Source organism: Corticium candelabrum, chromosome 9 (assembly GCF_963422355.1).
Source record: "Corticium candelabrum chromosome 9, ooCorCand1.1, whole genome shotgun sequence".
Classification (NCBI taxonomy): domain Eukaryota; kingdom Metazoa; phylum Porifera; class Homoscleromorpha; order Homosclerophorida; family Plakinidae; genus Corticium; species Corticium candelabrum.
Window position 1 is genome coordinate 2,953,528 of NC_085093.1, and position 23,975 is coordinate 2,977,502.

Consider the following 23,975-nt stretch of genomic DNA (forward strand, 5'->3'; position numbering starts at 1 on the left):
ACCGAGCCGCTCAGCGTACTTCCGTAAACATTGCAGTTACATAACCATACGGGCTTTAAAGTAACTCAAACCTCCCGGATGTAGTGCGATGGCAAGGGCGTTCGAGATCAATCGCTACAAACACAGCGCCAAGCTTCTCCATCTTATCAACGAATTCCGAAAGGACGGCCGACTCTGCGACGTCATCCTCAAGGTCGGCACGATGGAAATCTCCACACACCGCGCCGTCCTTGCCGCCAGCAGTCCCTATTTCCGCGCCATGTTCACCACCAACATGGCAGAAGCCACGCAAGACGTCGTCACGATGAAAGACATCGACCCCGACGTCCTAGACCGAATCGTGGAGTTCATATATACGGGACATCTGGACGTCACAGTCGACAACGTCCAAGACCTTCTCGCCGCAGCCTCACTCATACAACTAGAATCAGTACAAGAAATATGTTGCGAATTTTTAAAAGAACATTTAGAGCCGGCCAACTGCTTAGGCATAAGAAATTTCGCAGAGGCGAATGGCTGCACGCAATTGACTGAAGCGGTTGATGTGTTTGCGCGCGAGAGATTCGTTGATGTCTATTGTGGCGACGAGTTCCTCTCGCATCCGTGCGAGCACCTTATCTCGCTCATATCGAGCGATGAACTAAACGTTACGAACGAGAAAGAAGTCTATCTAGCCGTGATACGCTGGGTAGGGAAGATTTGTTGACTCTGATTGTTGGCTGAGTGATGTGGTTAGGTGATCTAATGTGATCTAATGTAGTTGTGGTATATACTGTAATGTGGTGTATTGTGGTGTACTGTGCTGTAGTGTACTGTAATGTGGTGTACTGTACTGTAGTATACTGTAATGTGGTGTATTGTAGTGTACTGTAGTATACTGTAATGTGGTGTATTGTAGTGTACTGTAGTATACTGTAATGTGGTGTATTGTAGTGTACTGTAGTATACTGTAATGTGGTGTATTGTAGTGTACTGTAGTATACTGTAATGTGGTGTATTGTAGTGTACTTTAGTATACTGTAATGTTGTGTATTGTAGTGTAGGACACTGTAACATAGTGTAATGTAATAAGTAGGCCGCTTAGTGGGCAGGTATTGTAGGATGATTAGGACGAAGTAGGGCAACTGCTACAAACACTATTTGAGGATTAGTCAGAGCAGCCATTGTGGAGTCAGAGACAGGCACATTATTTTTGTCCTCGGGTTGTTGTGCTTGGGTTGGCTTCATTCCCCCTGTTTCCTGTCGAGGTTATTCTATCTCATCCTCTGTTGCTGTTACTGTGCATCGTGGTTGTGTAATGTTGTTGGATGTGATTGGTTGTTATTGGTCGCTATGGCGACTTGGGCACGCTTCCTGCCAAATAGCCCAATGTGTGTGTTTTTGCCTGATTGGAAGGGCCAAGCTGGAATAAGAGCATGTGGAAGGAGGTTAGCAGGTGTGGGAAGGTGGTGTGGTGTGCTATTACAGAAACACTTACTTCTTGTTGACAAGCTCAAAGCCTAAGAGCATTTCCGTGAAAATCCTTTGGCTGTTGATACTTAAAATATGAAGGAAATAGAACCAGGCTGTGTGCTCACAGACTAAAGGGCCAACCTTGACATGTCAAGCAGCCTGAATTTAGTATACCACATTATGTTATATCACAAAAATTAATGGCTCCCAATATTTGTGAGAAGTTGGTGCTGAAATGTGTGAAACAATTACCTATGTGTGGTAGTAACTTGTCACTATGATTGTGTTACTGTTGTGAGTCTGAGTAACTTACTTGTGGCTACAGTCAGACCTCATTATTCCAACCACATTTGTCCCACTGGTTTCTGGCCTGACTAACCCAACTGTTGGATTAGTGGTAACAAATACTAAGTGACCATGCAAATTGGTTTCAGGTGTACCAATTGGTCAGAAAGTGAGGGTGTGGGATAATTGGGTGTGGGAGTAATGAGGTCTGACTGTATTCAGCTGCATAAATAGATCTGTTTATTCTCTGACTGACACTCACTACATCAAGTGTAAGTTAGTTAGAGATCCATTAGTTGTAAATTGCTGTTGAGTAGTGCTTAGTCAGGTATAAAGCGAAAAGTTTTCTATAATTTATTGCCTCGGGCATGTGCACACACACACACCACACACACACACACACACACACACACACACACACACACACACACACACCACACACACACACACCACACACACACCACACACACACACACCACACACACACCCACCACACACACACACACACACACACACCTGACTGTCAGACTAGTAACAGTATTAAAACCCACTGCATCAAAAACGATGACAAACACAAGACAAACACTCAGTCACATTTTCATAATCTTTTAGAACAAATTAGTCCACGATTGGCACACAATCGAATGCATGAACGATCAACACTAGATTAGCCTCAAAATCTGACATAGAGACACAGGATCCGCCCACAACTATTTCCACATAAAATTTAAAAATGTACATTGTATGTAATTATCTATACATTTATGGTACATTTTTTGTATTAAAATTTAAATTAATTAATTCAATGATATTAATTAATTTATGAAATAATTATATTAATATCAATAATCATATTTGTAAATTAATTAGTGTGTATCTACCTACTGTATATAGAACATATGGTCTCATTGGTGTGTCTTTCCTAATTTTGTCTTGATTCTAGGTAAAACACGATCCCAAGCATCGTGCAGCCAACCTCCCCGAATTGCTTCGTCACATTCGCCTTCCCGTCTTGCCGACCGATTTCCTCATCGAACACGTCGATTGCGAGGAGCTGATACGAAGCAAGATGGAATGTCGAGACATCGTAGACGAAGCTAAACGATATCATCTCGTGAAAGGTTTGCGCCAGTTGAAAGATGTCCCACCACAGGCATATCCCAGGAAATCGTGCGTCGGGAAATTGTTTGCAGTCGGCGGGAAGGAATCGTCGGAAAGCATCACTCGTAGTGTAGAATGTTACAATAACAGATCGAATAGTTGGAGTCGTGAGCCGGACATGATTGTTCGTCGTCAGCAGCTCGGTGTTGGCGTATTGAAGGAACGGTTGTATGCCGTTGGAGGGTCGGATGGATCGATGAGGTTGAGTAGTGTGGAGTGTTACGATCCTGGGAATTCTAGTTGGGCATTCGTTGCGCCTATGAACACGAGTCGGTCGGGTGTCGGAGTTGGTGTGTTGGGAGGAGCCATGTATGCATCGGGTGGGTTTGTTGTGTTGAGTTGGTGACTTGTTGTGATCAAATTTGTACACGTCTGTCTCTCTGTCTCTCTGTTAGTTTATCTGTAGTCCAATCGTTTGTCCATCTGTATGTCTACAGTATGTGTTTGTCTATCTGTCTGTTTATGCCTGTCAAAGCCTGTCTGTCTAGCTGCTTGTTTGCTTGTCTGTCTGCTTGTCTATGTTATCTGTCTGTTTGTGTCTGTCAAAGTCTGTCTGTCTAACCGCTTGTTTGCTTGTTTGCTTGTCTGTCTGTCTGTTTTTTGTCTATGTGTTTGTATGTCTGTCTGCTTGTGTCTGTCAAAGCCTGTCTGTGTGTTCGTTGTCTGTCTGTCTGTCTGTCTGTTTGTTGTCTGTCTGCCTGTCTGTCTGCCCGTCTATCTGTCTGTTTGTGTCTGTCTAAGCCTGTCTGTCTAACTGCTTGTTTACTTGTTTGTCTATCTGTCTGTTTGTGTCTATCAAAGAATGTCTGTCTATCTGCTTGTTTGCTCATCTGTCTGTCTGTCTGTCTGTCTGTCTGTTTGTCTAACTGCTTGTTTGCTTGTCTGTCTGTCTGTCTGCTTATCTATGTGTTTGTCTATCTGTCTGCTTGTGTCTGTCAAAGCCTGTCGGTCTGTTTGTTGTTTGTCTGTCTGTCTGTCTGCCTGTCTATCTGTCTGCCTGTCTATCTGTCTGTTTGTGTCTGTCTACCTGCTTGTTTACTTGTCTGTCTGTTTGTTTGTCTCTGCCTGTTTGTCTGTCTGTATGTCGATGTGTTTGTCTATCTGTCTGTTTGCGTCTGTCAAAGCATGTCTGTCTATCTGCTTGTTTGCTTATCTGTCTGTCTGTCTGTCTGTCTGTCTCTGTTCGTCCGACTGTTCATTTCTACTTGTCTGTCTACAAAGCCATGAAATCAAAGCCCTTACTCTCAACCTCCTTGTCCATCAATTCTACATGTCACTGTGTAACGTCCATGCTATTTGTGATGACAGGTGGATATGATGGTCGAACTTGTCTCAATACAGTCGAGAGGTACGACATCGAGGTAAACGTGTGGAGTTATATTGCACCAATGACAACAAGGCGTAGCTTCCCTGGTAAACAAAACTAAAAAAAATTATACTTTCCCATGTTGACAAGATTCTCTCTCTAGGTGTTTCTGTGCTTAATGACAAGCTGTTTGTTGTGGGTGGTAATGACGGATCGGCATTCCTTTGTGTGGCAGAGTGTTATGATCCTCATTTGAACCGATGGACATTACTGCCGCCTCTAAATGAGCCGCGGGCAGGAATTGGGACGGCAGTGTTGTGTAAGCATATTACCTGTAGTGTGTGTGTGTGTGTGTGTGTGTGTGTGTGTGTGTGTGTGTGTGTGTGTGTGTGTGTCACTGTGTGTGTGTGTGTGTGTGTGTGTGTGTGTGTGTGTGTGTGTGTGTGTGTGTGTGTGTGTGTGTGTGTGTGTTCCCGGATGTAGCATGGCAGCCTCCTGAGCGTGTCGGCTCTGGAAGATTTGACCCTCTCCGGCTTACCATCTGGCTTCTGCGATATCTTCAAATGCCAACATCAAGATAACCATCTCAGATCGACAGGAGTGCCACACCCAGCATTGGGAGCAAGCCTACCACAACATGTTTCTTTGCAAAGAACACCCGTCGCGCTACTCCCACGTTGTAAAGTGCTTCGATTGCTTGCAACATCGAAGAACTCATTCTCGTGACTTTACATCTATTTCCGGTTATCACCCATGGACACGGAGGCCACGTGCACGTAGTCCAGCAGTGAAAATGGCGTCGCGGCATGGATGAAAGAAGTTGGTCTCCAGCTTGGAAAGAAGTAGAACGATGGTCTATGGTGCGTGCGGGCGATCTCTACTGTTGGGTTAGCAAGAAGCAGCAGTTTGACATCTCTTGCTGTGTGGACAACTAAACAATTCAGGACACTGTACAATATATTACCAATTTACAAACTGGTAGTAGATAACTGAGTAGAGATTTGCTTTTTTCACTGTTTATACCATAATTTTTTGAGATGGGCTGGTTTATGGTTTATGGTGTGTGTGTGTGTGTGTGTGTGTGTGTGTGTGTGTGTGTGTGTGTGTGTGTGTGTGTGTGTGTGTGTGTGTGTGTGTTACTGTGTGTGTGTGTGTGTGTGTGTGTGTGTGTGTGTGTGTGTGTGTGTCACTGTGTGTGTGTGTGTGTGTGTGTGTGTGTGTGTGTGTGTGTGTGTGTTTGTGTGTCACTGTGAGTGTGCATGCATTCACAAGCATTGGTATTCAACCTCATTCCATTACAGCTGGGAGACTGTACGTAGCCGGAGGCAATAACGGCACTGTCCGTCTCAGTTCCGTCGAATCCTACGACCCAAACGTCGGACGTTGGGAGCTAATGGCTCCTATGAATTCCGCACGCGACGGAGTATGCGTCGCCACCATCGGACACGACCTCGTAGCATTAGGAGGCATCAACGGTCCAGCATACCTGAAAACAGTCGAACGCTACGACCCAAGAGCGAATCAGTGGGAACTCATTACAAACATGGAAATATGTAGAGCGGCAGCCGGAGTGGCAGTGCTGGAAAACTCGTAGACAACGATCGTTTTAGAGTGATTTATATGGACATAAATAAATTAGTTTGACAGAGATCTTAATTTGAGTGAAAGCCATTGTTACAATGTTGACAGATTTTCCAAATTATGTTTGAATATATCGTTAAGTATTATGCTGCCTTGTCTGCTGTTGTGTGTTGTGTTGCTGATTGAGAGGCAGCCGGACGTGACCCTTGAGGTGTGACTTCGACTCGGATCGGAGTGTCGATGTTGTTGCCGACCTGCACATGGGCAAAACGTGAACATCTCAATTCGTTCAAAATTTGGCAGTTGGAATTTCTCACTGTGATTAAACGTATTGTAAAGCCAATGGTAAAGCATTTTGTAAGCACGGTATCGTAGGACACACACACAAACAAGAAACATTCAAAGTGTGGGACCTAGTTGGCCATGAGGTGGTACCACGTGATAGTCACGTGACAAATAGATTGTGTGATGCCTGTGGCTCGATTGGTAAGTGGAAACATCGGGGACTTTCTGGCTACACGTTCACAGAGTACGAGATGAGCACAGGCATATTTCCCTCCTTGGCCAGAGAACTCGCACACAATTGCCTCTCTCAATTCAAGAGTGTTGATGTGTTCAATGCTGTAGGAGCACCATTTAAACCTAAGGCCTAGTGCGCGTTACATGGGCGTGGCCTACGTAATGCCCTCTTCTACTGCCTTTAAGGATAACTGTTACCATGCAAAACTGCCTGGATAACTAGCCTTGGTTTCCATGCATTCAATACCCAATTGCTACTGAACCGAACGTCGGTATGATGGGATATGGCCTTCAAACTTTGACTAGAATTCTGGCCATGATTGTACATGAAAAAATATATTACTTATTTAATTACCTAGGACCAAGACCGGAAGTGGCAGTTTTTGTGACGCAGACCAAAGTCTACATCTTGAAAACCTGAGTGGCTATAGCCGCATTGGTTGTGCGGCGTCCAACCGTAGTGTTTATGAAGTAGGGCAGAAATTGCAGCTGTAGCTGTCCCCACAAATGATGAACAATTTGAATTGGCCATGCACGTCTTATCCAATAATATAAAATACTTTAATATATAGCATGGTTGTTATGGTCAATGTGACATTATTGCCACCTCGGTGTCTGAGGCTCACCACCACCACCACAATAATAGACCTCACCTGCAACTCGGTCAATTATCTCAGAGATATCAACCCCCACCTCTCCCACTTCGAGTCAATAAAATGCCATATTTGACCTGCCAACCATGCTACAACTAGCCTCGTCCCCAGACTATCTCGCACTAGTCTTGTCCAGTGCCTGTATGACAATTCCAGGCGCAAGAGAGTCTGGTATCATTGTACCTACTTCCTGCCATCTCTCCTTACTAGCTGCTATAAGTGGACCACTAAGTGTGACCTCCAAGGTCATCAACTGTCACCCCAACGTCATCAACTGTCACTCCCAACCTCATCATGATCAACTGTCACCCCCAATGTCATCAACTGTTGGATCAAATTAGCGTTAAAACTAATCCAATAAACTAGTGTGGGACCCATCTGTATCCACCCAGTGCAATTTATGCAGTGCACGATCTCAGTTGGCAAGCTCTTGGGCATGCCAGCCGCGTCCGGTGTACACAATACCCATCACCAACACTCCATAGACTTACCTTTTCAACATGCTTCAGTTGTCTGCAAGTGCTGGATATGCCACAAACACCAAACAATGGTCATAGCATCCCATGTGGTACATTTATTGGATTAGTTTTAACGGCTAATTTGATTTTGAAGTTAGGGGACACTTGATGACGTTGGGGTGACACTTAGTGGTCCACTTATAGCAGTTAGTAAGGAGAGATGGCAGGAAGTAGGCGGGATGATACCACACTCTGAAATTGTTATACAGGCACCGGACAAGACTAGCACGAAAGTCTGGGGACGAGGCTAGCTACAACTAGTAACATACAACACAACATCGTTCACATACCCTACTGCTTCTAACGTTTTTCAAGTAATAATCTTTTCAAAAAATTTGCCTTCGAGAAATAATGGAATAACAGAAAAATAGTATTTTGGTCTTGAAAATTGTTGGTTGTCTGGTTTTTAGGTTTTGCACGTGTGTGTGAAAGATAGTCAAAATGGCCAAAGATAGTCAAGATGGATTTGCGCATCTCAAGATGCCAATTAAAATGTTTAGAGAATTGAATCAGTTTGAAAAAATAAATGAAAATATTAAATCAAAAAATGACTACTATTGCACCGCAACACTTTGAAAAATTAGGATTCGTAAAAATTCTAACATTTTTAGAGTCTCCAAAACAATTAAGCTAGGTTTACAATATGACGCTGGCGACGCTCGAGGACGCTGGCGAAGAACACTCGCACGTCACGTCACAAGCGTCCTCAGCGTCACCGACGTTAGAGTTGATTCAAGTTCAACTCTGGTGTCCAAACCGGAAGTGCTCTAGCATCTACCGGAAGCATGTGCCTTTTGTCAACAAATCAGAGATCAAATCCGGAAGTGAAATAACCGAAAGTAAACTATGCAAGAGAAGACTACCAAAAGTGTATACGTGTAGGTACGGCTGCTTGCGGCAGATCAAGTCATGGTAGCTTAGAGATGAGAGGCGCAAGAAAAACACTTGGAAAAACGTATCAAAAACCGGGCTCTCAGCAGCAGGCTGCCAAATAATGTGAAAGCGTCTCTGCGACAACTTGGTGAGGGAGAAACTCAGGAAATGAAAACCAAATCACAGATTTTTGTATACGATTACGATGAGCATGCACGTAGTGGCTCGTCGCTGACGCTCATCAAACGATATTGTAAATGGTACAGCGTCAACGTCAGCATTTTGACACCTACTCGGAGTCTTCATATTGTAAACCTAACTTTAGTCTCAAAAAACATTAGGAGCAGTAGGGTAGTCTTGCATCAGACCCATCTGCACTGTCGTGCCTGGTTCCCATATGACATGACATTGCCTCTCTGGTGTTGTCATGTCGTATGAAAACTGGGCATGACAGCATGAAAGGGTCTGGTATGAGGCTGGATTTGAACCATCACATCCAACTCTCATTACCAAATCCTCTTACCGTATTTCTTCTAATACAAGCCCGCCACTTGTATTGTTTAGAATGATCTATAGACTGGGCTTTGTGAAAAATTATTGAAGGATGGGCTTTTATACTTTCAGACCTCATATACCAATGAACATAATGACTCAAAAACACACACATAGGTACATACTGAGAGTAAATGTTATGGAGTTAGTGAGTTACCAACAGCAGCATATGTGTTTATTAGAGGGTGAGTCTATTAATTGAAACGAGTCCCGGACTGTGTGTACATTAGAAGGTGGGACATTATTCGAAGGATGCGTTTGTATTAGAAGAAATACGGTATAATGCCTCGTCAATAAAACCCCAATAACAATGAGAGTAGAAAGAGAACGATTGAAACCTACCATTACACACACAGTGACACACACACACACACACACACACACACACACACACACACACACACACACACACACACACACACACACACACAGTGACACACACACACACACACACACACACAGTGACACACACACACACACACACAGTGACACACACACACACACACACACACACACACACACACACACACACACACACACACACACACACACTACAACTAGTAGTAGCTATAATCACCTTAATCATGACCTCGTGAATACCAAACGATGACAACGGCTTTTCTAGTCGTACCTTATCCAATGGAACGTGCAACCGTAGCTAAACATATTATAGATACATTCTAACCATGTTTGTATCAAAAGACATAATGTGTTTTACCTGTTTTCTGCATGCCATTGAGATGTGCTGACGAAACAAAGCCCAACCTCTTGGATCATCCCTACGCTCAATCTTCACTACCGACTTTGAAATGTAGTCTACAAGCTGATTAGACAAACCGTTGTAGTAGAGATACAAATAGAGTGACTTGATGGTAACCTTTTGAGTGACTGAGTCAAGTACTTGGCTTCCATCGACAATCTGTAAACAACCAATTATTCAATCGGTTGACACGTGTTTTAATTGCATGCAAACATTGTGTGTGTGTGTGTGTGTGTGTGTGTGTGTGTGTGTGTGTGGTGTGTGTGTGTGTGTGTGTGTGTGTGTGTGTGTGTGTGTGTGTGTGTGTGTCCATCACAACGTACCTTCTCTTCTTCAAACAATTTCTTGTTATGCTCTGTGTAATACACAGCCTTCTTGCCGGGAATCAAATAGTTTCTCGCAAAGCCACGTTTCACCTCCATCTCCTCTCCTCTCCTACCCAATCCTAAAACCAAACAATGTACACATACAACACACACACACACACACACACACACACACACACACACACACACACACACACACACACACACACAGACACACACACACACAGACACAGACACAGACACAGACACACACACACACATACACACACACACACACACACACACACACACACACACACACACCACACAGACACACACACAGACACACACACACACACACACACACACACACACACACACACACACACACACATTCAAACACCACAAAACGTGACAATACAAATTTATTGCAGTAGTATGTATGCATGCATGTATTCATAAATGTATCTATGTATGTGTGTATGTGTCTATCTAACTGATCAAAACGGTGAATGCAGTAACGGAATGGCAATAACATGTACGGCCACCAAACTGTGCAAATCATTGTATAACAGTATTACATTCAAATGTACAAATACATATACATATCAAAGAGTAGGGATGCAAAGAATCTAAAATGGCCACCCATACAAAAGTATCTAAACGCATCGATCCTAGCCAGATTTCTTATAACTCAGTAAAAAATCTCAGAGCCACCTAACGCTCGACTGTAAACGGTCCGAATGGTAACCATACTACTAGCGCTGACACTAGACGTCCCAGAAACCATACATCTGCAAGTAAAAACACAATTTATTCTTTCACATTCATTTTTGTCAGCCAGGCTAGTGCCTCACTCGAAGCAGCTACAACAACAAGAGTCATGCCAAACGATTCGTTCTTGTCCGAGGAATTGCACTGACCCAACAGCCAGAACTGTAAAATGTCCACCCAGTATCAGTCAACTGCTGCTATGCAGTTGTATGTACGGCTTCCACAACGCCATGTTGTTCCGGTCACACGTGTGCATGACCTTTACATGTAGCTCCATGTAATAACCTATTATTAGCTGGTGGAAACTATGGTTTTGGAAGATTGCTGCCACTTCCACAGTGTACTTATAATTATAGTTGCGTGTAGTTTAACATGTACGGCTAAGCTTAATGGGGTGCTGTCTCCTGTCTCCCTGCATGTGATTGTGTAGGCTTCCCTGCAAGATGCGTGAGAGTTGTTTATTGATGCAATTAATAAAAATATTAATTAAAATATAATAATTAATGAATAAAATATATTAGTTAAATAAAACAATTAATTAGAATAAATCAATGTTAGTATGTACATCCGTCAGCTGCTAGTAACGTACACCGGTACAGTGCATCAGTCATGATCAAAGTATTGAATCCCAAGCTGCATGCGTCATTTCCATCTTCAACCATGCACACACGTGTACTCACAGTAGCAACACAGATTGGAGCTAAAAAATGAATGAGACAAGTATAAAAACATTTTGAGAAAATGATGGGTATGTAGGGATGGGTATGTACTCAGTCATGCTCATCTCCTACATCACAATCTTTTTACCTAAATTAATTGCTTGCGGCAGTTTCAATCCAAAACGCAGCAGTCATGTGTGACACTCACAGTACTGGATTGTGATGTAAGAGATGAGCATGACTAAGTACATACCCATCCCTACATACCCATCCCTAGGGCGCGTTTCTTTAGCCTCCACCGGTGGAGCTGGTGGAGGTCCGGTGGAGGTAGATCACTGCGCATGCTCACTGCTACACATAATGGCGGATACCAGTTAGAAGCAAAAGCAACATCTCGGTGTTGTCCAATAAGTCAGTGAACAGGGAAGCCGCAAATGCAACAATAGCCAAGCACGTAGGGCAAGAACGATCCATTTCGCAATATTATCCGAATGCGCATGCTCACCTCCACCGGCACGTTTCTTTATTCCACACTAATCTGCCTCCACCGAAATACCTCTGGCTAATCCGTTGGAGGTCCACCACCTCAACCGGATTAGTCGGTGGAGAATAAAGAAACACGCCCCTACATACCCATCCCTACATACCCATCCCTACATACCCATCCCTACATACCCATCCCTACATACCCATCACTTTCTCAAAATGTATTTATACTTGTTTTACATATACATACTGTCTGTACACATGTACACAGCAGCAGCAAGGTTTAGAGGTGCAAGGCTAGGTGCGCTTTGTTTGGGGCTGCTGTACACGTACAGTGCACACGCGAAACATTCGCAATAGGTGCCATGCAATTTGCTCTTTACCGACGACATCTTCCGCCAGTATGACCGATATCTTCACGTCTCTGTTCGGCTTTTGCTTCCACGGCCGAGATTCCTGCCGCGTAGCCAAAGAACGAACCTAAAATAAAACACACTAGACAGATGAGACAACGAGAAACACTCCGAGCGCTCCACAACCTGCGAGCACCACAGAAATCTCCTAAACCAGCAGCAACTCATCCGGGCTATAGCTAACACCGCTGCCTACCCGTATGTTATCCACGTGCGTCCGTCACCTTCGAAAAGTCTCGTCACTTTCAAGGCTGGCCAAGAGGACGAGAACGATGTCATACGTAGCAGTAGAGAAAGGCTCCGAGTACACGTCGAACTACCGCATTTACTACCGAGACTCGAAGGGGGCCCCCCTTTCACCATTCCACGACATCCCGCTCTACGCCAACGCTGAACAGACCGTACTCAACATGGTGGTCGAGGTGCCGAGGTGGTCCAACGCCAAAATGGAGATAAACAAGACGGACAAGCTCAACCCGATCAAGCAGGACTACAAGAAAGGAAAACTGCGTTTCGTCCACAATTGTTTCCCTCATCACGGGTATATCTTCAACTATGGCGCTCTGCCACAGACGTGGGAGGATCCGAATCATCGCGACGCGAGGACCGGTTGCCTGGGTGACAACGACCCACTGGATGTGTTGGATATCGGGTCTCGGGTGGCTAGACGTGGCGAGGTACGGCAAGTGAAGACGCTCGGTCTGATGGCGCTCATCGACGAGGGTGAAACCGATTGGAAGATCATTGCTATTGATATCAGTGATCCTGAATCTGGGAATATTAATGATATCCCGGATGTTGAGAAGAAAATGCCCGGATTATTGACAGCAATCCACGAGTGGTTCAAGATATATAAAATACCAGCGGGTAGTCTTGCGAACAAGTTTGCGTTTGGAGGACAAGCGAAGGACAAGGCGTTCGCCGACGATGTCATACGGATGACGAGGGAGTCTTGGCAGGAGCTGATCATGGGGAAAGTCGAAGGGAAAGGCGTGTCTCTAGCAAACACGACAATACAAGGCAGTCCGTTTATGATCACGAAGGAGGACGCGGAGAGTGTGATTGCCGGCGCCGATCCGCACGGCCCACCCGGTCCGATTGAGTCCATTATCGTAGACAAATGGCATTATGTTAGCAAGGAAGACGCAGCCGCAGTAAAGGACGACGATTGATGACTGATTGTCATATCATACAGTACTAATACTAATAGATTGTGCTATTTTTCGATGCATCGACTGACATTCTGTTGTGCGTTTACTGAGCTGTGGATTTACATGTTGCATTGATAACAATAAATGTTAACGTGTAACACAAACATTGTGTGGTTAGTTAATTAGGACACTACAGCATGTGAGTGCACCGTCAACCTTTGACAACTCCGAGTTCTCTACCTCTCGTGTTGGACAGTTTAGTGATTTGAAGACCTGTGCGCTGGCGGGGAATTCTCGACTGCTACGATGCAAGATGCAGCCATTTATGTATACGACGTTGGCCGCGCCAAAGTCTGGAATCCAGAGTGGCGTGTACTGAAATGCTGCAAGGTGACTGATGTCCTTCCATGTCTGTCTGCCGGCTGGATTGTCTGCGATTGCGATGACATCATCGCCTGCCATGGTGGCTAGAGACTTCAAATGTAAGGAGTCCAAAACTCTGATGCTTGTTGCTTTGTATTGTGAAAAGACGGAAGCAAGGAATTCGACACCATCCTGTAACACAAACTGGATTAATTACATACAATGCATAAGTGCAAGGTTTGCGCATGCGCAACACATTACGTCATTAATTTTTTTAAGTGTAGCAGATAAACTAATAGTATGTTACTAAAATGTGGATTTCCTAAATTTGGTTTCAGTCTATCTCCAAGACAAATAGCATCAAGTACATTGAGGGCACAAATAGAATCAGTTGCTATCAGAATCAAGCAGCAAGTCCTGATATACAATGGTCTGACATGCAGCAAACTATCAAATCAGCAAAAACACGGGCATACCAGGAGATGAATACACACAACTGTAGGCACTCTGGCATACGCACTGTGTACCTACACACACTTGTAGGCACTCTGGCATACGCACTGTGTACCTACACACACTTGTAGGCACTCTGGCATACGCGCTGTGTGTGTTGTACACAAGGCAATCAATGCCTGTGCTGTGTTCCCATCGTTCTTTCTTTGATTTGTAAACCGGTCCCTTAGGGGACCTACAAAAATTCATGTAGACTCCTTGTACGCTCTCCTCCACGGAAATCTTTAGTAAAAGGCGAAAGATTTATGCGTTCTGAAGGAGAACCAGAGTGACATACGGAGGGTCACCACAACACTATATACAACCACTACGTCATGAGTATTGTGGGACCTCCTATCCAAATAGCTTTACAAGTACATTGAGGGCACAAATAGAATCAGTTGCTATCAGAATCAAGCAGCAAGTCCTGATATACAATGGTCTGACATGCAGCAAACTATCAAATCAGCAAAAACACGGGCATACCAGGAGATGAATACGTAGGCACTCTGGCATACGCACTGTGTACCTACACACACTTGTAGGCACTCTGGCATACGCACTGTGTACCTACACACACTTGTAGGCACTCTGGCATACGCACTGTGTACCTACACACACTTGTATGCACTCTGGCATACGCACTGTGTGTATTGTAGGCACTCTGGCATACGCACTGTGTACCTACACACACTTGTAGGCACTCTGGCATACGCACTGTGTACCTACACACACTTGTAGGCACTCTGGCATACGCACTGTGTGTATTGTACACAAGGCAATCAATGCCTGTGCTGTGTTCCCATCGTTCTTTCTTTGATTTGTAAACCGGTCCCTTAGGGGACCTACAAAAAATTCATGTAGACTCCTTGTACGCTCTCCTCCACGGAAATCTTTAGTAAAAGGCGAAAGATTTATGCGTTCTGAAGGAGAACCAGAGTGACATACGGAGGGTCACCACAACACTATATACAACCACTACGTCATGAGTATTGTGGGACCTCCTATCCAAATAGCTTTACAAGTACATTGAGGGCACAAATAGAATCAGTTGCTATCAGAATCAAGCAGCAAGTCCTGATATACAATGGTCTGACATGCAGCAAACTATCAAATCAGCAAAAACACGAGCATACCAGGAGATGAATACGTAGGCACTCTGGCATACGCACTGTGTACCTACAGACACTTGTAGGCACTCTGGCATACGCACTGTGTACCTACAGACACTTGTAGGCACTCTGGCATACGCACTGTGTACCTACACACACTTGTAGGCACTCTGGCATACGCACTGTGTACCTACACACACTTGTATGCACTCTGGCATACGCACTGTGTACCTACACACACTTGTAGGCACTCTGGCATACGCACTGTGTACCTACACACACTTGTAGGCACTCTGGCATACGCACTGTGTACCTACACACACTTGTATGCACTCTGGCATACGCACTGTGTACCTACACACACTTGTAGGCACTCTGGCATACGCACTGTGTACCTACACACACTTGTAGGCACTCTGGCATACGCACTGTGTACCTACACACACTTGTATGCACTCTGGCATACGCACTGTGTGTATTGTAGGCACTCTGGCATACGCACTGTGTACCTACACACACTTGTATGCACTCTGGCATACGCACTGTGTGTATTGTAGGCACTCTGGCATACGCACTGTGTACCTACACACACTTGTAGGCACTCTGGCATACGCACTGTGTACCTACACACACTTGTAGGCACTCTGGCATACGCACTGTGTACCTACACACACTTGTATGCACTCTGGCATACGCACTGTGTGTATTGTAGGCACTCTGGCATACGCACTGTGTACCTACACACACTTGTATGCACTCTGGCATACGCACTGTGTGTATTGTAGGCACTCTGGCATACGCACTGTGTACCTACACACACTTGTAGGCACTCTGGCATACGCACTGTGTGTATTGTAGGCACTCTGGCATACGCACTGTGTGTATTGTACACAAGGCAATCAATGCCTGTGCTGTGTTCCCATCGTTCTTTCTTTGATTTGTAAACCGGTCCCTTAGGGGACCTACAAAAAATTCATGTAGACTCCTTGTACGCTCTCCCCCACGGAAATCTTTAGTAAAAGGCGAAAGATTTATGCGTTCTGAAGGAGAACCAGAGTGACATACGGAGGGTCACCACAACACTATATACAACCACTACGTCATGAGTATTGTGGGACCTCCTATCCAAATAGCTTTACAAGTACATTGAGGGCACAAATAGAATCAGTTGCTATCAGAATCAAGCAGCAAGTCCTGATATACAATGGTCTGACATGCAGCAAACTATCAAATCAGCAAAAACACGAGCATACCAGGAGATGAATACGTAGGCACTCTGGCATACGCACTGTGTACCTACAGACACTTGTAGGCACTCTGGCATACGCACTGTGTACCTACAGACACTTGTAGGCACTCTGGCATACGCACTGTGTACCTACACACACTTGTAGGCACTCTGGCATACGCACTGTGTACCTACACACACTTGTATGCACTCTGGCATACGCACTGTGTACCTACACACACTTGTAGGCACTCTGGCATACGCACTGTGTACCTACACACACTTGTAGGCACTCTGGCATACGCACTGTGTACCTACACACACTTGTATGCACTCTGGCATACGCACTGTGTACCTACACACACTTGTAGGCACTCTGGCATACGCACTGTGTACCTACACACACTTGTAGGCACTCTGGCATACGCACTGTGTACCTACACACACTTGTATGCACTCTGGCATACGCACTGTGTGTATTGTAGGCACTCTGGCATACGCACTGTGTACCTACACACACTTGTATGCACTCTGGCATACGCACTGTGTGTATTGTAGGCACTCTGGCATACGCACTGTGTACCTACACACACTTGTAGGCACTCTGGCATACGCACTGTGTGTATTGTAGGCACTCTGGCATACGCACTGTGTGTATTGTACACAAGGCAATCAATGCCTGTGCTGTGTTCCCATCGTTCTTTCTTTGATTTGTAAACCGGTCCCTTAGGGGACCTACAAAAAATTCATGTAGACTCCTTGTACGCTCTCCCCCACGGAAATCTTTAGTAAAAGGCGAAAGATTTATGCGTTCTGAAGGAGAACCAGAGTGACATACGGAGGGTCACCACAACACTATATACAACCACTACGTCATGAGTATTGTGGGACCTCCTATCCAAATAGCTTTATAAGTTTTAACGCTAACAATAAACTATAACGACAACGAAAAACACTAAATTTATAACATCAAACGCGTTCTAAACCGTTCAAACGTAAACGTGTACCTGTCACCAAATGAGAATCTGAATACAATCAACACTACCTCATGCATTGCCCATCATTCACATTACAGGGATATGAAATCACACTCATTTCACCTGATTCGTTCTCGAGCTCAACCCAACAAAGAACTCTCGCCCGGTAAACAGCACATCACCACCATCCATCAATGCAGGCTCAGTCATCTCGACAGTCAGCAACCCGAGAGACTCGACCGCTGCCTTCAACACTGCAGCCTCACTGCGCCTCGACTCCGGCGCCATACGACAAACCAAAGCAACGTTACCACACACAACAACCGGGTCTTCGACAAACACGCAATCAGGCTGACTATCATCACCAGGCAGCACCAACACATCAGGCACAAGTTGCCTCAGTTGACACACATAATTCGCATGCTGCTGGCGAGCTCTTTCCAAGTCGATAGGCGACGCCGGCTCGTTCATACGCAGTGCATTATCAGCCAGTGTGTCAGGAATATGACGCACAATGGCTCTAGTATAGTGAAATGGCCTGCTGCCGATTGACATTCTCAAAAGCTCAGAAATGCGACGACTTTTCGCTCTCCTGCAGCAATGGGTAGATTGACAAGCGCGTGATATGTTCGATTTCAAGCTAGAATGTCAAGCCAGCAGCTCAGTTGTTGCAGTGGCAATGCGCGTCTGTGTTGCGTCACAGTGTGATGTGGAAGGTAATCGACTCACTTCGTTGTGTAGTATGGGACGGCTTGGTGTTCGCAGTAAAGCTCGTGGCGGCTCTCGAGAAAGCGTTTGGGGTTGGTTCCTCTGTTGTCAGGCTGCAACTATGCGTGTGTTGGATCACAGTGTTTTACACCCTCAATTACACGTCAGATCCGGGTTACGCCTTAGCCTCGCTAACCCTTTTGTTGGGCTGCGCTGAGATACCGAGCACGGTCTGCGGTACCGATACAGTCAGTGCGCGGTATCATTACACGATACAATGGTATTGTACTAATACAGTCGGTTTTTACTTGCGTGTGTGTGTGTGTGTGTGTGTGTGTGTGTGTGTGTGTGTGTGTGTGTGTGTGTGTGTGTGTGTGTGTGTGTGTAACTAATTTAGTTTATGATAATTTGGTTAGTGAATGATTTACAATGAATAAAAAGTGTCTATTACGCGTACACTAACAGATTGTGAAAACCTAATACAATTTACAGAAATAAATGTTTGCGTTAATATCAACTCATGGTCCAAATTTATATACTATTGTAGTTAATATGTACCTGGCATCCTCCAACATTATTAATGTATGTATTTGTATTTAAAAATAAAGTAAATATGTCAGATGTCAGATGCTACTAGAGTAAGCTCTACAATCACAATACAACCGCTACTGTGTTAACCGTCTAGTCACAGACATGCTGTCGATGCCTAGATGAACAGTCTCTATTTTATAAGGTAATTTCACGAGTGCTGGTCTCCATACGTCACTCAAGTAATCACAATACGGACCTAACTGTTTGTGTCTGTTGTGACCCCAAACGTACAGACGTCCATCATTAGTAACAGCAGCAGCGTAGTCCACACTCGCATGTATCTGTCCTATTCTCTGACCCTGCACCATATCGAATCTAATTTCTTTAGGTATAGACGTTGACTGGATCTCATCGCCAAGTCCAAGTCCAGCTCCGTAGCCTATGGAGTACACTGCACCAACAGATGTTAAAAACAAACAAAATGATCCACCTGCAGCAACCATTACGACTCTCCCTTTTTCAAATAATTTTCCTGAGATGACACTCGGAACAGCGACTTGCATTTCGGTCGTGTCGAGTCCCAACTGCTGATACTCTGAATTCCCCCACCCACATACGATACCGTCACTAGTAAGAGCCAAACTACAATCAGTCGAAGTGGCAATCTGTTTGACCCTCCTTCCTTGCAGATCGCCTTCTACCTGTTGTGGTATCGTCTCATCATTGTAATGTCCGATGCCCGTCTGACCATCTGCTCCCCAACCACACGAATACACGACTCCTTTCTCGTCTAGAAACAAACTGTGATCGAGACCACAAGCGACCTGTACAATCCTTTCCTTCAGACTGTCTACTCTTTTCATGCCAGACTCCATTATATAATCAACAGGAGACATCAGACTTGTCTCTATATTTTTGTTTATATCTTTGTAGCTCGAATATCCGCACTGACCAAATGGGTTGTGACCACATGAGTAGACGTGGCCTTGACTGGAGAGGAGGAGAGCATGGCATCTCCCACAGTCGACTGATTGGATGCGTTCACAGGATGACATGAACGGTACATCCAGCGTCCTCTCTCTATTTGTCTGATCAGACAGAATTAGTGCATTTGAACGATTCTCAGTGTAGGATAACGCAAATCCAAATCCACACGAAGTTTGTTCAAGCTTGGTCACGCCCACGCAGTTCCGTGTCTCGTCAGTTCGCCAACCCCATAATTCTGTAATAAGACTAGAGAAGGTACGAAAGTATGCTCTATTGTAAGCAGCAGTAACTGGTTGGATACAGAAGCGAACAGAGAAACTAAACATGTTGTATAAAATGCGCATGCTCGAACACAAACTCCGAGCGAAGGGACTAGACATGCTTCTATATTTCGGTGGCTTTTTGAGAAGAGGCCTGGCAGGTGCCACGTGTTTAATTAACTCGCTATAGCTAGGTAATTACCCTAGCTTGCGAACTCGATACACAAGTAGATACTAGAATTATTAGACAAGTAGAAAATAAATTACAGATAGAAATTGCTAATATAGACTTAGCAAGCAACGCGGCAGCTCTCCAAACTTGCATGCTGCCAGCCAGACTTACGTAGCTATAGAGTTCGACGATGCTGTACAGCTTCGCTGATCGCGCGCGTTTACGTCCGTACACAGGAGTTAGCCATGCACTCTCAAACTAATGCCAACGCAACACCTGCTATTATGACAGTCCGAGTTAAAGGCTAAAAGTGTCATCTAGCTATCTAACCATGCCTACTAACATCAACACACTCAACATCAACATCAACATCAACAATCTGGTGTCTAGAGCTAGTGAGCTCGAGCAAGTGTTAGCAAACTGAAACAATTCTAGTTACTAGCTAGACTGTGTTTCTGTTGTGCTCAGGTTGTGCTGGAATGAGAAGTTGCGGTTCGTTTCCATACAGGAATTCGAGTTTGAACGGGAGCAACCCTCTTGCTGCAAGCTGAAAACCAGTCGCTCTGCTTTCGACAATCTGCTTTCATATCGAGACAAGCAAAACAATACTCCTTGCGACACCGTGTACATGTCATGTACTTGCAGCCAGTCGTATCGTGTTCAACCACGTATCCACAATTGGGGCAAGCCCTGCGAGATGGCACGTTTTGTATTTTGCCACTTACAAGCTGGACTAGAGGTGGATCGAGTATCTTCTTTAGATCAGGATGTTGACAGCCAGGTTTTCCACATCGTTCGGCCGACGTGACCGGTCCTGACCACTCGGCATCGCAATTCCAACAGAATTCATACATTGAGTTGTTTTTCTTCGTACAAATGATGCACTTGACCCTCAGGTTTGACAGATCTTCTCGTTCAACAAACGAGCGACATCCAGGACACTCTTTCACATCACAATAATTCTTGGCTGCGTACTCAGACATTTTGGCTTCAAAATACTTTGTTTCAGCTTCGTTCAGGAGAGCGAGACGTCTCACCTCTTCGTACGGCCATTGCTGTTTGCATTGCTTCGTTCCCCCGCCTACAATAGCAGGACAGTAAAATTCCCATCGCATTTTGTCGAGTAGACTTCTGCACCAAATAGTCAAAGCATTGGGATCCACAGCGTGTCCACACGACATGAGAGCGCGTGGAGATGGCGTGTCGTCATCTCCAGTGATTTCGCATTTTTTGTCGGTAAACTTGAGTGAAATATCAGACTGCCGGTATTGCTTCTCGACCTCAGGCAAAGGAGGACGTGGTACACGCTCAGTACTCATTGTCAACTGGAGTCGGCTGGGTCACACACTTCGACAACGACAAGATAATGCAACTGTGTTGTGTTGCACGCCAATATATAACTACTTACATTTTTTGTCTGATTACCTAAGGGAAGTTTTTTCCACGTACTAGGGGAATTTGCAAACAGGTATACATCATCCGTTACGTCATCCCACGCCAAGTTTACATTACTAGTATCTACAGATTGCAAACACGACGTAAGACATAGGGCCACGAACAATAAAATTATGTTACATACACTGAGAAGTAGAGTGTAGCTAGTACAAACTGTCTAGACACTTTCACGAGTTACACTTGTTAGAGAAAGCAATTTAGCTCTAGACTAGTGCTATAGCTATTATGTAAGTAGTGCTATGATTTCACAAGTTTTAGCACTGGCGAAATTACAATCTAAGTCAGTCTTATCTAGAATTTCAGAGTCGAAAAAGAAATTCCACCTGGTAAGCGCACCACGAGCTGTATCGTCGAGTTTTTCTGCAAGTTGTAGTCTGCAAGCGTCATGATGTCGCCATTTCTTGTTTCCTCCAATTGCTTTCCTGCAAATAGTAATCGCATTCTCTCTGTCTCCACTTCAGGTATGCGTTCATGAATTTTGCTTTTCAAATCTGCAATAGTCATTTTACCAAACTCTTCAAACGTATCAGCCACCGGTACCAACATATGGCTCGCCTCCATACCAACAACAAAGACACCGATTTTTTTCTCTGTCATACTTACAACACTAGACAGTTAGTGCAGCTACCAATACCGAACTAAAGATAGAAGTGTTCAAAGTGTCATGGGAATTCCCCTTTAACTTCTAAACACGTCAGCAACTATCAACAGGTTTGAGTACAGTAAAACCTGTATATGTAGTGGCATCTACTAATTAGATCAAGCTCTAGGGGAGATTCCTGCAGACGTAATATAGATCGCACCAGACTCAAACCCAATGCGATGTGAACACAGGTTTGTACACCATTGTTAGTTTACGCTAATAGATCTACTCGTGTTACCCAAATACAACAGACCAAGCCATGGTTTGTGAACCATAGTGTGAACACGCCTACTAAGTCTAAACTTGTTTAGTAAGAATAGTCGTGTCTCCACAAGCGTTAGACCTGTTTAACTCTAAACCTAAACAGCTTTTGCTAAACATGTTTCAGACGTAGTTTAGCGAAAGTGGTTTAGGTAACAGTCACGTGATATAAACGCGCGTTCCAAAACGGTGGATGTTAGTTCTTTCACGCTGTTCTTTCTCTTTCTTTAGAGACTATTGGGAGGAGACAGAACTAGGCAATGTCAGAGAGTGCGTAGACTGATGCAGAGTGTCAGGAGAGAGCAATTTTGGCGAAGACAGAGACTTGTGTCTGCGATTGTTCTTCAGACGACAAGAAGACGATCTCCGACTGTCTGGTGCACAAGAAACGAATTCGCGCGGTACAACAAAGTCCCGGATAATTCTTTTAATAGCCCGGAATAAATGGACAAGTGGAGACGCTGTCTACTAAACATGTTTAGAGTTTAAACATGTTTAAAGAGCATGATGATTTCTGTTGCTTACATGCAAGTGTCTATGTTCTAAATGTGTGGTGTAAGACACTTACTTCATCAGTGTATTGCCATGTGTCTGGGAACCCCTCATTTCAAAATGCTAGATCAGTCACTCAGAGGGACAACGCATCCTCCTACATGTCTAGCACTACACAGCAAATAACTTGAACGTAATAGAAACAACATGCAAACGAATGAAATTCAGACAACCACCAAAGAGGTGCTAGCACCCAGCAGTCATGTGCACTTATTTGACCATATAAGTCCATGCTATTCATAGGATAAACGTTTCCTTGTTTCTTGCATGCCACTTTCTCTCATTCACATATCATTGTCTAGCAGTACACATTCTGGGCCCCATGAGTAGTTAATAGACAAATTTGACAGTACTGTACAGGTAACAGTCAATTATAACAACAATTTCATGTAAGATAGATACGTGAGATTACACATAGACATTGTTATTGATCAGCATTCCTTAAATGCAAGACATTGCTACATTCTTGTGTGTCCAACATAATCTAGGTTCACAGTACAACAGGACCTGTCTTCTAGACAAGTCATAATCTTGCCCCCCAAAAAGGACAACAGAGAAGTTAGTTTCCAAGTCTCTATCAAATCAGAGGCCAGTTACATGCACATGTAAAGCTCAAGTTTCCAGCCTATTGTCCCCCCCAGAACAAAGACCTCTTGGTCTTTGTCTTTCTCCTCCTGGGGGAGACGACCAGCTGGACACTCGACCCTACATGTAAATTATCAGTGGCAGCAGAGCTGGGGGGGACAGAGGGAGCAACTTCCCCCAACTGAACGATCAACAACTGCA

General features: G+C 44.5%; 6 protein-coding genes and 4 non-coding genes across 10 annotated transcripts; 2 read left to right on the forward strand and 8 right to left on the reverse strand.

Moving 5' to 3' along the window:
• The first annotated feature begins 79 nt into the window (after positions 1-79).
• LOC134185070 (kelch-like protein 8) lies at positions 80-5,943 on the forward strand. Its single transcript, XM_062652848.1, has 5 exons — positions 80-688; positions 2,681-3,218; positions 4,207-4,311; positions 4,368-4,523; positions 5,506-5,943. The coding sequence occupies exons 1-5, from the start codon at positions 89-91 to the stop codon at positions 5,796-5,798; spliced, it is 1,692 nt and encodes a 563-aa protein (XP_062508832.1). The 5' UTR covers positions 80-88; the 3' UTR covers positions 5,799-5,943.
• On the reverse strand, positions 5,908-12,523 carry LOC134185075 (large ribosomal subunit protein bL9-like). Its single transcript, XM_062652852.1, has 7 exons — positions 12,424-12,523; positions 12,268-12,364; positions 9,984-10,105; positions 9,778-9,819; positions 9,619-9,723; positions 9,478-9,558; positions 5,908-6,039 (listed from the first exon to the last, which is right to left on the reverse strand). The coding sequence occupies exons 1-7, from the start codon at positions 12,463-12,465 to the stop codon at positions 5,929-5,931; spliced, it is 600 nt and encodes a 199-aa protein (XP_062508836.1). The 5' UTR covers positions 12,466-12,523; the 3' UTR covers positions 5,908-5,928.
• LOC134185073 (uncharacterized) lies at positions 12,475-13,611 on the forward strand. The gene has a single exon (XM_062652850.1). It carries the CDS (start codon positions 12,498-12,500, stop codon positions 13,467-13,469), a length of 972 nt encoding a protein of 323 aa, XP_062508834.1. The 5' UTR covers positions 12,475-12,497; the 3' UTR covers positions 13,470-13,611.
• On the reverse strand, positions 13,477-18,494 carry LOC134185074 (N(G),N(G)-dimethylarginine dimethylaminohydrolase 1-like). Its single transcript, XM_062652851.1, has 3 exons — positions 18,350-18,494; positions 17,744-18,260; positions 13,477-14,003 (listed from the first exon to the last, which is right to left on the reverse strand). The coding sequence occupies exons 2-3, from the start codon at positions 18,173-18,175 to the stop codon at positions 13,623-13,625; spliced, it is 813 nt and encodes a 270-aa protein (XP_062508835.1). The 5' UTR covers positions 18,176-18,260; positions 18,350-18,494; the 3' UTR covers positions 13,477-13,622.
• LOC134185150 (U5 spliceosomal RNA) lies at positions 14,484-14,595 on the reverse strand. The gene has a single exon (XR_009970761.1). It is a non-coding gene; the product is annotated as a U5 spliceosomal RNA (small nuclear RNA).
• On the reverse strand, positions 15,133-15,245 carry LOC134185147 (U5 spliceosomal RNA). Its single transcript, XR_009970758.1, has one exon. It is a non-coding gene; the product is annotated as a U5 spliceosomal RNA (small nuclear RNA).
• LOC134185148 (U5 spliceosomal RNA) lies at positions 16,362-16,474 on the reverse strand. The gene has a single exon (XR_009970759.1). It is a non-coding gene; the product is annotated as a U5 spliceosomal RNA (small nuclear RNA).
• LOC134185149 (U5 spliceosomal RNA) lies at positions 17,363-17,475 on the reverse strand. Its single transcript, XR_009970760.1, has one exon. It is a non-coding gene; the product is annotated as a U5 spliceosomal RNA (small nuclear RNA).
• A 406-nt stretch (positions 18,495-18,900) lies between the features above and the next one.
• On the reverse strand, positions 18,901-20,126 carry LOC134184589 (RCC1-like G exchanging factor-like protein). The gene has a single exon (XM_062652323.1). The coding sequence runs from the start codon at positions 19,912-19,914 to the stop codon at positions 18,994-18,996; it is 921 nt and encodes a 306-aa protein (XP_062508307.1). The 5' UTR covers positions 19,915-20,126; the 3' UTR covers positions 18,901-18,993.
• Positions 20,127-20,469: 343 nt separating this feature from the next.
• LOC134184119 (uncharacterized) lies at positions 20,470-22,366 on the reverse strand. The gene is made up of 2 exons (XM_062651736.1): positions 22,029-22,366; positions 20,470-21,613 (listed from the first exon to the last, which is right to left on the reverse strand). Exons 1-2 carry the CDS (start codon positions 22,328-22,330, stop codon positions 20,743-20,745), a joined length of 1,173 nt encoding a protein of 390 aa, XP_062507720.1. The 5' UTR covers positions 22,331-22,366; the 3' UTR covers positions 20,470-20,742.
• Between the last annotated feature and the right edge of the window lie 1,609 nt (positions 22,367-23,975).

Coding starts and splice junctions, on each gene's coding strand:
- LOC134184119 (XM_062651736.1), bottom strand. CDS start 22,330: ATGACAGAGAAAAAAATCGGTGTCTTTGTTGTTGGTATGGAGGCGAGC. Junction 21,614..22,028: donor TCTTTTTCGACTCTGAAATT/CTAGATAAGACT, acceptor TGTGTGACCCAG/CCGACTCCAGTTGACAATGA.
- LOC134185070 (XM_062652848.1), top strand. CDS start 89: ATGGCAAGGGCGTTCGAGATCAATCGCTACAAACACAGCGCCAAGCTT. Junction 689..2,680: donor ATCTAGCCGTGATACGCTGG/GTAGGGAAGATT, acceptor TCTTGATTCTAG/GTAAAACACGATCCCAAGCA. Junction 4,524..5,505: donor AATTGGGACGGCAGTGTTGT/GTAAGCATATTA, acceptor ATTCCATTACAG/CTGGGAGACTGTACGTAGCC.
- LOC134185073 (XM_062652850.1), top strand. CDS start 12,498: ATGTTATCCACGTGCGTCCGTCACCTTCGAAAAGTCTCGTCACTTTCA.
- LOC134185074 (XM_062652851.1), bottom strand. CDS start 18,175: ATGTCAATCGGCAGCAGGCCATTTCACTATACTAGAGCCATTGTGCGT. Junction 14,004..17,743: donor TGAGCTCGAGAACGAATCAG/GTGAAATGAGTG, acceptor TTTGTGTTACAG/GATGGTGTCGAATTCCTTGC.
- LOC134184589 (XM_062652323.1), bottom strand. CDS start 19,914: ATGTCATCCTGTGAACGCATCCAATCAGTCGACTGTGGGAGATGCCAT.
- LOC134185075 (XM_062652852.1), bottom strand. CDS start 12,465: ATGAGTTGCTGCTGGTTTAGGAGATTTCTGTGGTGCTCGCAG. Junction 9,724..9,777: donor TTGACTCAGTCACTCAAAAG/GTTACCATCAAG, acceptor TTGTCTAATCAG/CTTGTAGACTACATTTCAAA. Junction 6,040..9,477: donor TTCACGAGGTCATGATTAAG/GTGATTATAGCT, acceptor GCCCATGTGCAG/GTCGGCAACAACATCGACAC.